Source organism: Carcharodon carcharias, chromosome 17, assembly GCF_017639515.1.
Source record: "Carcharodon carcharias isolate sCarCar2 chromosome 17, sCarCar2.pri, whole genome shotgun sequence".
NCBI classification, from domain to species: domain Eukaryota; kingdom Metazoa; phylum Chordata; class Chondrichthyes; order Lamniformes; family Lamnidae; genus Carcharodon; species Carcharodon carcharias.
In genome coordinates, this window is record NC_054483.1 from 31,156,325 (window position 1) to 31,174,088 (window position 17,764).

The following is a 17,764-nucleotide window of genomic DNA, read 5'->3' on the forward strand; positions in this document are numbered from 1 at the left end:
TTTCAGTGCTCAAGAAGATCCAATGAATCAAAACTTGTCTTTGGGCGTTGTTTGGAGAGAAGGTTCCTGGGCTGAAATTTGATGATGGCTGTACGCAGAGCGATTCCTGATTTTAAATGCAACATTTTTCTCTCCTTCAGTGCGATGAACTCGCCTCCTGGGTGGGACCGGTCATCTGTCCATCTCCAACCTAATGGTCAACGCAGCGAGTTGCCCAGCAACGGGAGCATCCATGGAGATGTGAACGGGAGAGATCATCCAGGATCTTCTTCAGGAGGTCAGAAAGACTTGCATTTCTGTTGTGCCTTTCACAACCCCAGCATGTCCCAAAGTGCTTTCCAGCCAGTGAAGTACTTCTGAAGTGTAGTCACTGTTGTAATGTAGAAAATGCGGCAGCCAATTTGCACACAGCAAGCTTCCACAAACAGCAAAATGATAATGACCTGATAATCGGTTTTAGTGATGTTGGTTGAAGGATAACTATTAGCCCTAGGACACCTGGAAGAATTTCCCTGCCTTTCTTTGAAATCATGCCATGAGATCTCTTCCATCCAGCCGAGAGGCCATTCAGGTCCCTGGAACACATCATCCAGGCTGACATTCCCACACACTGAGGGGTGCTGCACTGTCACAGGTGCCATCTTTCAGCTGAATAGACAAACCACTGCGCTCCAATGTTTTAACAGAGCGCCAGAGCTCTCTATTTCTCGCTTGAATCTCCAAACCTGGGCCCCTTCAAAGATGCGGAGTGTGCCAGTTCTCAGTGTCCTTCTTTCTAGTGCAGGATCATTGGGTGAAACAAAACCCTTTTTTATTTTGGTGAGTCTTCATTCACTAACACACTGAGAAGATTTGGGACAGGTAAGTTGCTTTTCAGTGTGCTCGTGAATGAGCATGAGTGAGGTAAATGCGTAGGGTTCCATGTGACAAGATGATGGGGTTGGTAGGGTGCCAGCTATGTAGGGTGGTAGGGTGTTCAGGTTTGCTCAAGGGGAAGTTGGCAGGTCAGTAGGGAGTCAGAGGGTCGCGGGTTGGAGTCAGAAGGTCATGGGAGTCTGGAGATTCGCGGGGGGAGGTTGTTGGGGGGAGGGTGGGTGGGGCAGTGGGCAGTCAGCGGTGAGCCGGTCAGCGTGGAGCCGGGGGTGGTCAGCGTGGAGCCGGGGGTGTCAGCGTGGAGCCGGGGGTGGTCAGTGGGGAGTCGAATGTGTCAGTGGGGAGTCGAGTGTGTCATTGAGAGGTCAGAGGTGTCAGTGGGGAGTCGAGTGTGTCATTGAGAGGTCAGGGGTGTCAGTGGGGGGTCGAGTGTGTCAGTGGGGGGTCGAGTGTGTCAGTGGGGGGTCGAGTGTGTCAGTGGGGGGTCGAGTGTGTCAGTGGGGGGTCAGGGGTGTCAGTGAAGGGTCAGGGGTGTCATTGGGGAGCCGAGTGTGTCAGTGGGGAGTCGAGTGTGTCATTGAGGGGTCAGTGGGGAGTCGAGTGTGTCAGTGGGGAGTCGAGTGTGTCAGTGAGGGGTCAGGGGTGTCAGTGAGGGGTCAGGGGTGTCAGTGGGGAGCCAAGTGTGTCAGTGGGGAGTTGATTGTGTCAGTGAGGGTTCAGGGGTGTCAGTGGGGAGTCGAGTGTGTCATTGGGGAATCGGGTGTGTCATTGAGGGGTCAGGGGTGTCAGTGGGGAGTCGAGTGTGTCAGTGGGGAGTCGAGTGTGTCATTGAGAGGTCAGGGGTGTCAGTGGGGAGTCGAGTGTGTCAGTGCGGAGTCGAGTGTGTCATTGAGAGGTCAGGGGTGTCAGTGGGGAGTCGAGTGTGTCAGTGGGGAGTCGAGTGTGTCATTGAGAGGTCAGGGGTGTCAGTGGGGAGTCGAGTGTGTCATTGAGAGGTCAGGGGTGTCAGTGGGGAGTCGAGTGTGTCATTGAGAGGTCAGGGGTGTCAGTGGGGAGTCGATTGTGTCAGTGAGGGGTCAGGGGTGTCAGTGGGGAGTCGAGTGTGTCATTGAGAGGTCAGAGGTGTCAGTGGGGAGTTGAGTGTGTCAGTGGGGAGTCGAGTGTGTCATTGAGAGGTCAGGGGTGTCAGTGGGGAGTCAAGTGTGTCAGTGGGGGGTCGAGTGTGTCAGTGATGGGTCAGGGGTGTCAGTGAAGGGTCAGGGGTGTCAGTGGGGAGTCGAGTGTGTCAGTGGGGAGTCGAGTGTGTCAGTGGGGAGTCGAGTGTGTCATTGAGGGGTCAGTGGGGAGTCGATTGTGTCAGTGAGGGGTCAGGGGTGTCAGTGGGGAGTCGAGTGTGTCAGTGGGGAGCCGAGTGTGTCAGTGGGGATTCGAGTGTGTCATTGAGAGGTCAGGGGTGTCAGTGGGGAGTCGAGTGTGTCAGTGGGGAGTCGAGGGTGTCATTGAGAGGTCAGGGGTGTCAGTGGGGAGTCGAGTGTGTCATTGAGGGGTCAGGGGTGTCAGTAGGGAGTCGAGTGTGTCAGTGGGGAGTTGAGTGTGTCATTGAGAGGTCAGGGGTATCAGTGGGGAGCCGAGTGTGTCAGTGGGGAATCGAGTGTGTCATTGAGAGGTCAGGAGTGTCAGTGGGGAGTCGAGTGTGTCAGTGGAGGGTCGAGTGTGTCATTGATAGGTCGGGGTGTCAGTGGGGAGTCGATTGTGTCAGTGAGGGGTGAGGGGTTTCAGTGGGGAGTCGAGTGTGTCAGTGGGGAGTCGAGTGTGTCAGTGGGGAGTCGAGTGTGTCAGTGGGGAGTCGAGTGTGTCATTGAGAGGTCAGGGGTGTCAGTGGGGGGTCGAGTGTGTCAGTGGGGGGGTCGAGTGTGTCAGTGGGGGGGTCGAGTGTGTCAGTGGGGAGTCGAGTGTGTCAGTGGGGGGTCGAGTGTGTCAGTGGGGGGTCGAGTGTGTCAGTGGGGGATCGAGTGTGTCAGTGGGGAGTCGAGTGTGTCAGTGGGGGGTCGAGTGTGTCAGTGGGGGGGTCGAGTGTGTCAGTGGGGGGTCAGGGGTGTCAGTGAAGGGTCAGGGGTCAGGGGTGTCATTGGGGAGCCGAGTGTGTCAGTGGGGAGTCGAGTGTGTCAGTGGGGAGTCGAGTGTGTCATTGAGGGGTCAGGGGTGTCAGTGGGGAGTCGAGTGTGTCAGTGGGAGGGTCGAGTGTGTCAGTGGGGGGTCAGGAGTGTCAGTGGGGAGTCGAGTGTGTCATTGAGGGGTCAGGGGTGTCAGTGGGGAGTCGAGTGTGTCAGTGGGGAGTCGAGTGTTTCATTGAGGGGTCAGGGGTGTCAGTGGGGAGTCGAGTGTGTCAGTGGGGAGTCGAGTGTGTCAGTGGGGAGTCAAGTGTGTCATTGAGGAGTCGAGTGTGTCATTGAGGGGTCGGGGGTGTCAGTGGGGAGTCGAGTGTGTCAGTGGGGAGTCGAGTGTGTCATTGAGGGGTCAAGTGTGTCATTGAGGGGTCAGGGGTGTCAGTGGGGAGTCGAGTATTTCAGTTGGGAGTCGAGTGTGTCAGTGGGGAGTCGAGTGTGTCATTGAGGGTTCAGGGGTGTCAGTGGGGAGTCAAGTGTGTCATTGAAGGGTCAGGGGTGTCAGTGGGGAGTCAAGGAGTCAATTGTTTTGTTCCCAGGAGGTAGATGTTTTTTTCCTGGATAACTATCCGGGTCAGTAAGTTGGAATCCTCCAAAGCCTTCGACTCACTCAGATTTGGGGACTTTTCCGGAGGGCTCCGTGCGCTGGGGGATTGCCCAGTGGAGTTTGGAACTTCCCATGCAATTCCCATTGAGTTGTTGCATTGGAACTTCCAAGGTGTCCCGTAATGTATCTCCCAGGAAACCTCTGGGGTCCAACTATCTGGAAACTGGAATACCTGGACCAATGCTTCATACATCACCACAGTGACTATGCTTCAAACCGCATTTTATTGGCTGAAAAGCATTTTAGGACATCCTATGGTTGTGAAAGGTGCTAATGAAATGCAAAACCTTTCCTTTCTCTTTAATTTATAGATTCTTGGAACTCTGGGAATAACGAGAGCAGTCCTGACAGGAAACAGGACAGAGGGTCGGATCAGTCACACAACACAGAAATGGCAAAGGTAAGCTTGGACTCCTGGCTGGGCAGAAGGGACATATCAGTAGTTATTTAGTGCAGCGTTTCGTGCTATTCCTTCCTGACTGATAGTACCTGAGCTCCCATGACTGATGAGTATAGTCATGAGTGGTGATGGGGTGGGACAAGCAACTCTCTGCTCCTGAGTTCAGGTCTGGCCACAGCAAATGAGAAAGACAAATCCTGGTAGTGTTTGGCCAGGGAAATTTCCGAGAACTTGCCCCTGGTTCAACAATTCTGTTCATGGAAAGAACCTGACTAACACCGTTCCCTTTAATAAAAACAAAAAAAACTGCGGATGCTGGAAATCCAAAACAAAAACAGAATTACCTGGAAAAACTCAGCAGGTCTGGCAGCATCGGCGGAGAAGAAAAGAGTTGACGTTTCGAGTCCTCATGACTCTTCGACAGAACTTGCGTTCGAGTCCAAGAAAGAGTTGAAATAGTTCAACTCTTTCTTGGACTCGAACGCAAGTTCTGTCGAAGAGTCATGAGGACTCGAAACGTCAACTCTTTTCTTCTCCGCCGATGCTGCCAGACCTGCTGAGTTTTTCCAGGTAATTCTGTTTTTGTTACCGTTCCCTTTAAACTGGGCGGGTGTGTGTCCTGCAGATATACAGAATGTACCACACAGAAAACCAGGCTGAATAGAAGCTATGTTCCTTTTAAAATGTGCTTCAGAGTCAGAAGGTCCATCGCCCACTGCGGAGCCTTGAGCTGGCACTTGATCTAAAGGCAGGATTTTGGGAGTGCTGCACTCCCTACAACACCTGTTTTCAGATGAACGATTAAAGTGAAACGCCAGTCTGTCCTGTCAGGTAAATACCAAAATTCCCGAGGTACTGTTTATAATGAAGAGTAGGACAGTGTAGAGGGAAACAAAAACAAAAATACCTGGAAAAACTCAGCAGGTCTGGCAGCATCTGTGCAAGGGAGCACAGTTAATGTTTCAAGTCCGCATGACTCTTCAACAGAACTAAGGGAAAATAGAAAAGGGGATATTTACTCTGTTTCTAACCCCGTGCTGTACCTGTCCTGGGAGTGTTTGGTGTGGACAGTGTAGAGGGAGCTTTGCTCTGTATCTAACCCCGTGCTGTACCTGTCCTGGGAGTGTTTGGTGTGGACAGTGTAGAGGGAGCTTTGCTCTGTATCTAACCCCGTGCTGTACCTGCCCTGGGAGTGTTTGATGGGTCGGCGTAGAGGGAGCTTTACTCTGTATTTAACCCCGTGCTGTACCTGTCCTGGGAGTGTTTCATGAGGATAGTGTAGAGGGAGCTTTACTCTGTATCTAACCCCATGCTGTACCTGTCCTGGGAGTGTTTGATGGGGACAGTGTAGAGGGAGCTTTACTCTGTATCTAACCCTGTGCTGTACCTGTCCTGGGAGTGTTTGATGGGGACAGTGTAGAGGGAGCTTTACTTTGTATCTAACCCTGTGCTGTACATGTCCTGGGTGTGTTTGATGGGGACAGACCTTCCCTTCCACAGCTGAATTTGGTTTAATCCATTCTGTCCAGTTGGGAACTGGGAACCTGGCCAGGACTGTGATCCCAGAGCAGATTCCTCTCTCATCCTGACTTGTCCTTATTATTTCCACAGATGAAGGCTGCCCGTGCAAAGTTTGATTTCCAGGCTGAATCTCCGAAGTAAGTTGAGCAAACGGAAACCAGTGGGACGGGTGGGTTGCGTTAAGATGATTAAGTGTTGTGATACCACCGTGGTTGAATAGTTATATATTGAATAGGGCCCCAGTTATGCCTGTCTCCTTAAGGGGTATGTGGAACATTCCTTGTTCCAGTCCTACTCCGGTCCCCTCCCACAGCTCTTTCTCCGGTACACTGATGACTGCTTTGGAGCTGCTTCATGCTCTCGCCTGGACCTGGAAAAATTTATTAATTTTGCTTCCAATTTCCATCCCTTCACATGGTTCATCTCTGACACTTCCTTTCCCTTAGCCTACCGACTCTCACAGCTACCTCGACTACAGCTCCTCACACCCAGCTTCCTGTAAGGACTCCATCCCATTCTCTCAGTTTCTTCACCTCCATCGCATCTGTTCTGATGATATCACTTTCAAAAACAGTTCCTGTGATATGTCTTCCTTCTCCTTTAACTGAGGTTTTCCACCCATGGTGGTTGACAGGGCCCTCAATCATGTCCGGCCCATCTCCCGTGCATCCACCCTCACACCTTCCTCTCCCTCCCAGAACCATGATAGGGTCCCCTTGTCCTCACTTATCACCTCACCAGCCTCCACATTCAAAGGATCATCCTCCACCATTTCTGCCAACTCCAGCATGATGCCATCACCAAACACATCTTCCCTTCACCCCCACCCCCCCAGCAGCATTTCGCAGGGGTCGTTCCCTCCAGGACACCCTGGTCCACTCCTCCATTACCCCCTACACCTCAACCCCCTCCCACGGCACCTTCCCATGCAACCGCAGAAGGTGCAACACCTGCCCCTTTACTTCCCCCCTCCTCACCGTCCAAGGGCCCAAACACTCCTTTCAAGTGAAGCAGCATTTCAGTTGCACTTCCTTCAATTTAGTCTACTGCATTCACTGCTCCCAACGTGGTCTCCTCTACATTGGAGAGACCAAACGCAGACTGGGTGACCGCTTTGCAGAACACCTTTGGTCTGTCCGCAAGCATGACCCAGACCTCCCTGTCGCTTGCCATTTCAACACACCACCCTGCTCTCATACCCACGTGTCCATCCTTTGCCTGCTGCATTGTTCCAGAGAAGCTCAACGCAAACTAGAGGAACAGCACCTCATCTTCCGACTAGGCACTTTACAGCCTTCCGGACTGAATATTGAGTTCAACAATTTTAGATCATGAACTCTCTCCTCCATCCCCACCCCCTTTCCAATCCCCCTTTTTCCAATAATTTATATATATTTTTCTTTTCCCACCTATTTCCATTATTTTTAAATGTATTTCCATCCATTGTTTTATCTCTACCTTTTAGCCTATTTCAATCCCTTCCCCCCACCGCACCCCCACTAGGGCTATCTGTACCTTGCTCGTCCTGCTTTCTACCCTTAATGTCACCATTAGCACATTTTTTAGCTAATATCACCACCGTCAACACCTCTTTGTCCTTTTGTCTATGACATCTTTTGGCAATCTCCACCTATCACTGGCCCTCTATCCAGCTCTACCTGTCCCACCCCCCCTTAAACCAGCTTATATTTCACCTCTCTTCTATTTTCCCTTTGTTCTGTTGAAGAGTCATATGGACTCGAAACGTTAACTGTGTTCCTGTCTGCAGATGCTGTCAGACCTGCTGAGTTTTTCCAGGTACTTTTGTTTTTGGTTGAATCGTTTGTTTGCCAGTGTTTAATTGATCAGTGGATCAGTTACTGGAGGGCATGTGGAATCTATGCTACTGTATCCAATGGGAGTCAATGCTTTGGAGTTGTGTGTGTGTGGGTAGGAGGTCTGTTAGGGTCCCATTCTCTCTCTCTCAGGAATACACTCTCTAGGAGCAATGTTGTCACCTTATTGGATAGCCCCAGGATTTGCTTTGTATACAACAGTGTATTCGAGAGGAAAGGTCTTAATGTTGGCTGCTAAGTGTCTGTGCTGCAGTCATTGCTATTGGCATTAAGGGGTATCCAATGTACTTTGACCATTCCTTTCACCTTATCCCTGTGCTTTGCTCTCCAGGGAACTCACTCTTCAAAAGGGAGATGTTGTCTACATCCACAAAGTGCTCGACCAGAACTGGCTGAAAGGGGAGCACCATGGGAGGCTCGGAATCTTTCCTACATCTTATGTTGAGGTAGGACTTGTCTCTCCTCAATTTGGTGTTTGCTATTGCACGAGGACAGGTCTGGAGATGACTGACAACCCAGGTGGAGCACTGGCTCCATGTTGGGAGGGCTGAGAACTCCACTAGAATTTTGGACTCCTGCTGGGGGGAACTGGCATCTCTCAAGTAGAAGGTTGGATTCTTGCTGGGAGGGCTGGGATCTGCCCAGTAGAATATTGGACTCCTGCAAGGAGGACTAGGACCTCTCCAGTAGAGGATTGGGACTCGACTAGACTGTCAGCCCTGAACCAATTGCTGTTCCCATCTCTTGTTTTCCTATTTCAGTTTATTCCTGCTACTGAGAGACCGACTCCGATTAAAAGCCCGCCCATTCAAGTCCTGGAGTATGGAGAAGCTATTGCCGTATTCACTTTCAAAGGGGACCTAAGTGTGGAGCTCTCCTTTCGCAAGGTGCGTGTGTGAACAGCTTCGATTGAACTAAAGCACGAGCAAATCTTGATAGTTACTAAAATTACAGCCTATAGGATTAAAGTAACAATATCACTGTTCAAATGAAAATTGGCTAAGGGACAGAAAACAGGAGCTTGCACAGTCGTGATGGGCTGAATGTGGTCGCCCTGTGCTGTATTTTCTAGAATTCTAATTTAACATGTGTCTGTCTCTCTCTCTTTTGCTGTCTGTATGTGTGGGTGTGTCTGGCTCTGTTTCTCTGCCTGTCTTGCTCCCTCTCCCTGTTTCTCTCTGTCTCTCACACTTGTGCTCTCTCCTGCACCCTAGGCTATCCTGGCCTGAGTTTCAGCACCATCTTGTGGAAATGTGGAGATTTACAGAGGGATCCTGAGCCAATTAAGGCAGCAGGAAGTTACAAAGGAGCATTCACAGATTCAGTGAGTGGGTAGAGCAATCTTCTATTCACTGCATTTCTCCAGTTCTTTGACAACATTTCCAACTTACGCACTGTCCTATTAATCTAGTCGGTACTGAGCCTGTAGAGTATAACACTAATTTACATTGTAATATTGGAAGAACACTGTCACTGAGGAAGCTCTAGACACCACAGAAAGTCTGCCTGTCATGACAGAGCTGGATATCGAATCCACACTGGAGGAGCTTAGCAAAGCTATTGACCCACTTGCCATAGGCAAAGTTCCAGATGCTGATGCTAGCCCGCCTGAACTCATCAAACAGGGGAAACCGGCACTCCTGCTGCATCTTCACAAACATTTCTGTCTCTGCTGGAGGGCGGAGGCAGTGGCCCAGGGTATACATGATGCAAAGATTGTGACCCTGTACAAGAATAAAGGTGAGCACAGCAAATGCAACAACTATCAAGGCATCGGCCTGCTGAGCAGTGTGGGAAAGGATTTGCCCGTGCTACCCTTGTCAGACTGCAGATGCTGCCTGAACACATCTACTTGGAAACCTAGCGTGGTTTCAGAACTGGAAGATCTACAACTGACAAGATCTTCTCGGTCTAGCAGCTGCAAGAGAAATGCTGTGGACTAAGCAGATCACAGTATATTGCCTTCATCAATCTCATCAAGGCATTTGACCATGTGAGCAGACATTGTCTATTGAAGCTGCTGGAGAAAATTAGTTACCCATTGAAGCTGCTCAATGTGATCTCTTCTTTCCATGGTAACATGATGGATAAGGTCAACTATGACAGAGCAACATCAGAACCCTTTGAGACTCACAGTGGGGTCAAACACAGTTGCGTTTGGACACCGACACTTTTTGACATCTCTTTGCTGCTATCATTTGCCTTCATATCATCTACTGAGAGTGTCTATTTAGATACCCGAACAGGGAAAACTGTTCAGTCTTGCTCACCTGAGATCCAAGACGAAGGTACCCCAAGTCTTCATCAGAGAGTGGCTCCAAGCTGACAATGCCTCTCTAACATTCCATACCGAGGAACACCTTCAACGGCAAATGGACAGACTCTCACTCCTGTAAAGAATTTGGTTTGACCATCAGCATGAGGAAGACAAATGTCGTGGTCCAGGATGTTGTCATATCGCCATCTATCAGCATTGAAGGTTGTTGACAGCTTCATATATCTCAACTCCACAACCACCAGCAATCCGTCACTTGATGCTGAAATCAACACATGCATTGCAAAAGCTGGAGCTGTTCTGTCCAAGCTGAGTAAGAGAGTGTGGACCAATAGCAACCTGACTGAGAACACCAAACTTTGAGTCTGCCAAGCCTGTGTCCTCAGTGTACCCTTCTACAGTGGTGAGACACAGACAACATAGCCTCAGAAGGAGAAAAGGCTGAACGGTTTCCACCTTCACTGTCTCAGACCTATCCTCATCATCTCTTGGCAGGACAAGGTCACCAACTCAGAGATCCTGGAGTGTGCTCATTCCATCAGCATACACTCATTGCTAAGCCATTGATGTCGGTGCTGATTCAGCCACTTTCATCCGATGGATGACGGCCATACACCCAGAGACCTTGTGTACGATGAGCTGGCCACTGGGTCATGACCTTCTGGGCATCCAATGCCTCTACTCTAAGGATACCTGCAAGCAGGATATGAAGATGGTGGACATTGACATTGACAACTGGGAGACAGTCGCTGATGGCTGTGACTTCTGGAGGCTGACTGTTCAGAGGGGCATTGGAAGAGGCGAGCGGAAACAGAAAGCTCAGCTGGGCAAGAAGAGGGCCCAGAGAAAACAGGGGCCAGTGAATCGTGCACCTTCTCAGCCACTGTCTTCCTCTGCAGCAGGTGGGACAGAGACTGCAACGTCAGGGTGGGGCTCCTGAGCAGTGAGTGAGTTTCAGGAGCAGGAGAACCCTCGACTGTCTGGGACTGAGGCCCTCAAAGTGATAGGGTGTCTTGGTACTGAAGTAGATGTGCAGGGAGGCAGTATTGTTGCCTCGTGTGAGCTGTTTGTGAAAATGCCAGGATGACACAGAAAGCTGAGCTCCCCATTCAGGTTCACCCTGGCGTGAGTGATCCACAACGAGTACTCGTGGTTTAGGTACCATTGGTAGAACCTCTGACTTATCCCAGATTTCATTTGAGAGAGGATTGGTTGCCACCATAAAATAATTTTTTTTCAGCACAGAAATGGGCCATTCAGCCCAGCTGCTCTGAGCTTGCATTTCTTTTATTTTTATTCATTCACAGGATGTGGGCTTCACTGGCTGGCCCAGTGTTTATTGCCCATCCCTAGTTGCCCTTGAGAAGGTGGTGGTGAGCTGCCTTCTTGAGCCGCTGCAGTCCATGTGGTGTAGGTACACCCACAGTGCTGTTAGGAAGGGAATTCCAGGACTTTGACCCAGCGACAGTGAAGGAATGGTGATACATTCCCAAGTCAGGATGGTGAGTGGCTTGGGAGAGGAAATTCCACACAAGCCTCCTTCCACCCTCTCTTCATCTCATCCCGACCAACAGTCCCCTATATTCCTTTCTCTCTCAAGTGTTTATCAGGCTTCCCCTTGAATACAGCTATGGCTCCAGTCTGTTCAGCATTTCCTGATGGGTATAACCTCTCAGTCCTGCTCTGCTAAATCTTTTTGCAACCTCTCTGATGCCACAATCTCTATCCTTTTTATAATATGGAGACCAGAACTGTGTACATTACTCCTAAGTATGGTCTAGCAAGGTTTTCAAGAAGCTTTGCATAACCTCCTCCTCTTCACTCTGTCTCTCTTAGAAATAAAGTGCAATGTTTGGTTTGTCAGTGGTGGAGGATTCAGTCCCGTTCACTTGGTTCTAGACTGATGCAGTTTTAGAATGGGGCTTTAAGACAACTCTCTGGATTGAGGCTATTTCCTGTTTTAGGCTGCAGATTTGTTTTTTTTATTTATCCAAGGGATGCGGGCTTCGCTGGCTGGGCCAGCATTTATTGCTCATCCCTAATTGCCCTTGAGAAGGTGGTGGTGAGCTGCCTTCTTGAACCGCTGCAGTCCATATGGTGTAGGTACACCCACAGTGCTGTCAGGGAGGAAGTTCCAGGGTTTTGACCTAGCGACTGTGAAGGAACGGCGATATATTTCCAAGTCAGGATGGTGAGTGGCTTGGAGGGGAACTTCCGGGGAGGAGCAGGTGTTAATGGCATCTAGTGGAGCCGTCAACAGTTAGGCTAACAAGAACTTGTATTTATAAAGCACCTTTACCCAGTAAAACCTCCCAAGGCTTCATCACAGGAACAATTATCAAAAAAATGTTTTGGCACCAAGCCACATAAGGAGGTATCGGAACAGATGATCAAAAGTTTATTCGAAGAGGTTGGATTTAGCGAATGGTTTCAAGGAAAAGAGAGAGGTGCAGAAGTTTAATGAGGAAATTCTAGAGCTTCAGAGCCAGACATCTGAAGGCACGGCTCAGTAAGAGGCCAGAATTAGAGATCTTAGAGGGTTGTAGGGCTGGAGAAGATTACAGGGATAGTGAGGTGTGAGGATCTGGAGAGATTTGAATATAAGGATGAGAATTTTAAAATGGAGATGTTACTTAAACTGATTCCAATATTGGTCATTGAATACAGAGATAATGAATGAATGGAACTTAGTGTGAGTTTGAGTATAGACAGCAGAGTTTTGGATGAGCTGGAATTTATGGAGAATGGAAGATGGGGGACCATCTTTGAGACCATTGGAATAGTTTGGAGGTAACAAAGGCTTGGATGATGTGTTCAGCAACAGTTGAGCTGAGTTAGGGTTGGAGCCAAATGATTTTACAGAGGTGGAAATTAGTGATCTTGGTTATGTGGATGGCAGCTCAACACAGTCAAATATCATACAAGGATACCGCAGCTCATTGTTTGTTTGTGGCTCAGGGTGAAACCATCTCACTGATCCGAAGAGTTGATGACAACTGGTTGGAGGGAAGAATAACAGGCACCAATCGACAAGGGATCTTTCCAGCCAATTATGTACAGGTGGTGAAAAGTCCAAAGGTGAAAAATGCTAGTGAATATGCCACTGGTCCAGCCCCAATGTCCCAAAATCACCACTACCCCAATACATCATCCAGCCCCCCTATCCAGCAACCCCCTAAAAACTCACAACCCCCCAGAACCCAGCAATACCCCACAACCTCGCCGGCCTCCACAATCCAGAAATACCCCAATACTTCACCAACTGCTCCAACCCAGCAATATCAAAAAACCTTACTGAGTCCCCCAACCCCAGATCGTTACAATCCTTCAAACCCCATAACCCAGCCATACCCCAAAGCCCCACCAATCACTCCAACCCAGCAATACCCCAATATTTCACCCACCCCAATAACCCAGCCATACCCCAAAGCCCCGCCAATCGCTCCGACCCAGCAATACCCCAATATTTCACCCACCCCAATAACCCAGCCATACCCCAAGATGTCATCAACTCTGCCAACCCAGCAATGCTCCACATCCTCACCAACCTCCACAAAACGGGAGCGCTCGGATTCATTGACTAGACTCCCAGACAAACATTACTCAGTACCAATGCCATCCATCAATCAGCAGACAGTTCTGGCATCAAGCACCAATCAGCACTTATTGCCAGCTTTGTCGACCAATCAGCACAAAGACAGTTCAGCCGCCCCTCTCACCTGGCACCTGCAGTCGCCACCTCCTCAGCCGGGCCTAAGCTCAGTAACCGTGCCAACTGCTTCCTCCGTTCAGCAGGTAAGATGCAACAAAACTTCTATTTTTTACAGCATTTTTAATGTAATGAACGTGTCATGGCGAATTACGAGAGCATGATAAAAGTATGATAGCGAGCCACAAAAGGTGATATGAGGAACAGATGACCAAAAGCTTGGTCAACAAGGCTGCTTTTAAGGAGCGTCTTAAAGGAGGAAAGGAAGTTGAGGAATTTGAGGGAGCCTATTCCAGAGCTTAGGGCCCAGGCAACGCAGGAGCAATTAAAATCAGGGAGGCACAAGAGGCCAGAATCAGAGAAGTGCAAATATCTCGGAAGGTTGTGAGGTTGGAGGAGATGACAGTCATAGGGTGGGGTGAGGCCATGGAGGGATTTGAAACAAAGATATCAGAATCTTAAAATCAAAATGTTGTTTGACCAAGAGCCATAAATTTTTAAGAAATGATTAATTACCAATAACACCCACCATAGCTCCTCAGGGTGATTCAGGACATCAGCTCGCCAGCGATGCCCACAACCCAAGAATATATACAACAAAAGAGCTGAGTTCATTCTGGAATGTTCCACAAGGAGCAGCAAGTGCAATGAAAGGAGCCTCATGGTGATTTCCCATTCCAGAATGAGGCACAAACACTTCCCTTCTACTGTGTCCCTGAGGGAAAAGCTGGGCTCCCACAGTGACTGGACCTGTTGATGGTTCCCTTGGCTTGACACAGGAATAGTCCCACCATGAGGTGCCTGACTGTACCACTCCCTCTGCAGAAATGGAGGAAGAGGGGCTGCAGCCTCTCCTGCCGTATGTATACATCAAACAGGGACTCCTCCAGGTGGCAGGACTTACAGGCACCCTGGCAATCCCTGAATCTCTTTAAAAATAGGATCGACCAAAGCAACACCCTCCATCCCAGAATCTCCCAAGGAAACAGAGAGGATAGGCACATAGAGAGATCTCCACTGAGGTGCGCAGGCCATGCCTGAATACGGAATGGGAACGCCAGGCCGTGTCCGGCCGCGGAGCGGGAACGCCAGGCCCTGTCCGGCCGCGGAGCGGGAACGCCAGGCCGTGTCCGGCCGCGGAGCGGGAGCGCCAGGCCGTGTCCGGCCGCGGAGCGGGAGCGCCAGGCCGTGTCCGGCCGCGGAGCGGGAGCGCCAGGCCGTGTCCGGCCGCGGAGCGGGAGCGCCAGGCCGTGTCCGGCCGCGGAGCGGGAGCGCCAGGCCGTGTCCGGCCGCGGAGCGGGAGCGCCAGGCCGTGTCCGGCCGCGGAGCGGGAGCGCCAGGCCGTGTCCGGCCGCGGAGCGGGAGCGCCAGGCCGTGTCCGGCCACGGAGCGGGAGCGCCAGGCCGTGTCCGGCCGCGGAGCGAGAACGCCAGGCCGTGTCCGGCTGCGGAGCGGGAATGCCAGACCGTGCCTTTGAGTCTCCAGCTCCCAAGGGAGAATTTGGGGTCTTGGTCCAATCCCAGTGATAAATTTGGCCCCACAAGTCAATCAGTCCCCAAGTCCTGAGCCTTCTCGACACACTAAGCAGAATCAGGGCAGAGTGTAGATCTTACTATTACTGCTCCTGTTTCTGTAACTAAACTCTTTCCCCTCTGCTCATTGGACAGTTCCAGATGACTTCTGACCCCGGTCTGCAGTCGGGCAGAATTTACACTGAACCAATAGGATCCCAGATGGTTCCCTCAGGCAATGTGCTTGGTGCAGGCTGGAGTCCGTGAGTAACAGTTTAATTCACTGAGTCTCTATGGGGTGATGTCGGGGTAAGATGGGGGAGTCAGTAGCGTTCAGTTTATCCTGACCCTGTCCGCCTGTACCTGAAGTGTTTACTCCTTCGCTCAAGAGAAGGGAACGTTCCTAGGAAGATCGGGATCAAAGGTTGAGGTACTGACAGGAATGAAAATCAGATCCCACTCAGATGAAAGTGGGAGCAAGTCCTGGGGAGAGGATCGGCATCCTATTCCAGGGGGTCTAAAGGGAGGAACTGGATCCCATTCCAGAGGGTCTGGGGGGCCGGGGCTGAATCTCATTCCAGAGAGTCCAAGGGGTGGAGCTGGATCCCATTCCAGAGGGTCGGGGGGGCCGGGGCTGGATCCCATTCCAGAGGATCCAAGGGGAGGAGCTGGATCCCATTCCAGAGGGTCCGGGGCGCCGGGGCTGGATCCCATTCCAGAGGGTCCGGGGGGGCCGGGGCTGGATCCCATTCCAGAGGGTCTGAGGGGAGGAGCTGGATCCCATTCCAGAGGGTCCAGGGCAAGGGGCTGGATCCCAGTCTTTTATTCGGGTTACATGCATGGGCTGCTCACCAAGTTTGCAGATCTCAAGGGAGTGGAGATTCCCTAAAAATGGAGGAATGCTTTCCAATTTCTGTATGGATGAATGTTCTGTTTTCTGAAGTAGGCCCACTGAATTCTCTCTCTGTTTCAGGTACAGGGCATTGTATAACTACCACCCTGTGAATGGGGACGAATTGGAGTTGATCGAAGGTGACCTTGTGGATGTCATGGAGAAATGTGATGATGGCTGGTTTGTAGGTAAGGCTTCTCCCACTAAGCATCAGGGTGAAGGAAGGAACCTGGGTGTCCTAGTGCATGAATCACAAAAGGTTAGTATGCAGGTTCAGCAGGTCATTAGGAAAGCTAATAGAATATTATCATTTATTGTGAGGGGAATTGATTATAAAAGTGGGGAGGTTATGCTTCAGTCATACAGGGCACTAGTGAGTCCACATCTGGAGTGTTGTGTACAGTACTGGTCTCCTTATTTAAGGAAGGATGTAAATGCATTGGAAGCAGTTCAGAGAAGGTTTACCAGACTAATACCAGGAATGTGCGGGTTGTCTTATGAGGAAAGGTTGGATAGGCGAGGCTTGTAACCACTGGAGTTTAGAAGAGTAAGATTGAAACATATAAGATCCTGAGGGGTCTTGACAGGGTGGATGTGGAGAGGATGTTTCCTCTTGTTGGAGAATCTAGAACGAGGGGCCACTGTTTATAAGTAAGGGATTGCCCATTTAAAATAGAGATGAGGTGAATTTTTTTTCACTCAGAGGGTTGTGAGTCTTTGGAACACTCTTCCTGAAAAGGTGATGGAAGCAGGGTCTTTGAATATTTTTAAGGCAGAGGCTTCATAGAATCATAGAGGTCTACAACACAGAAAATGGCCCTTCGGCCCGTCAAGTCTGCGCCGGTCAAACCAGTACCTAACTATTCTAATCCCATTTTCCAGCACTAGGCCCATAGCCTTGTATGCCATGGCATCGCAAGTGCACATCCAAATACTTCTTAAATGTCATGAGGCAGTGAGTTCCAGATTCCTACCACCCTCTGGGTGAAAAAATTCTTCCTCACATCCCCTCTAAACCTCCTGCCCCTTACCTTAAATCTATGCCCCCTGGTTATTGATCCCTATGCCAAGGGGAAAAGTTCCTTCCTGTCTACCCTATCTTTGCCCCTCATAATTTTATACACCTCAATCGTGTCCCCCCTCAATCTCCTCTTCTCCAGGGAAAATAAGCCCAGTCTATCCAATCTCTCCTCATAACTAAAACTCTCCAGCCCAGGCAACATCCTGGTAAATCTCCTTTGCATCTCTCTAGTGCAATCACATCCTTTCTATAATGTGGATTCCAGAACTGCATGCAATACTCTAGCTGTGGCCTAACCAGCATTTTATACAGTTCCAGCATAACCTCCCTGCTCTTATATTCTCTGCCTCAGCTAATAAAGGCAAGTATCCCATATGCCTTCTTAACCACCTTATCTACCTGTCCCGCTACCTTAAGGGACCGGTGGACATGCACACCAAGGTCCCTCTGATCCTTGGTACTTCCCAGGGCCCTATCATTCATCGTGTATTCTCGTGGATAGATTCTTGGTAAGCAAGGGTATCGGGAGTAGGTGGGATAAAGATTTGAGGTTACTATCATATCAGCCATGATTTTATTAAATGTTGGAGCAGGCTCAAGGGCCTGAGTGGCCTACTCCTGATCCTTGTTCGCATGTTCTGAGCGTGTCGTGTCAGTACTTACTGTTCATCCAGTGGAGAGAACTCCATCTTATTCACTCAGCCATTCTGTCTCTCCCTTGTAGGTACATCTCGACGGACCAACAATTTCGGAACATTCCCCGGGAACTATGTGCAACCGGCATAAACTTTACCACCAGCATGAGAACCTCCATCACAGTATTCCAGGCCTGAGTCCTCTCTCTCTCTCTCTCTCTCTCTCTCTCTCCCTCTGTTTTTTGCTATGCCTTGTTTATCTTGCTCTCTCTTTCGCTCGCGTTCTCTGTCACTGTTGCTGCTTTTCTCTCTCCCTTTGA

General features: G+C 50.2%; 1 protein-coding gene across 1 annotated transcript in view; it reads left to right on the forward strand.

Annotated features, from left to right (window-relative positions):
• Positions 1-17,764, forward strand: part of sorbs3 (sorbin and SH3 domain containing 3) — a 109,175-nt gene extending 91,411 nt beyond the window's left edge. Inside the window, exons 13-21 of the mRNA XM_041210428.1 lie at positions 141-277; positions 3,957-4,045; positions 5,657-5,703; positions 7,733-7,847; positions 8,163-8,288; positions 12,635-13,471; positions 15,053-15,159; positions 15,870-15,976; positions 17,534-17,764. Of these exons, the coding sequence (XP_041066362.1) occupies positions 141-277; positions 3,957-4,045; positions 5,657-5,703; positions 7,733-7,847; positions 8,163-8,288; positions 12,635-13,471; positions 15,053-15,159; positions 15,870-15,976; positions 17,534-17,595 (1,627 nt within the window). The 3' untranslated portion in view covers positions 17,596-17,764. The remainder of the gene's footprint in view (positions 1-140; positions 278-3,956; positions 4,046-5,656; positions 5,704-7,732; positions 7,848-8,162; positions 8,289-12,634; positions 13,472-15,052; positions 15,160-15,869; positions 15,977-17,533) is intronic.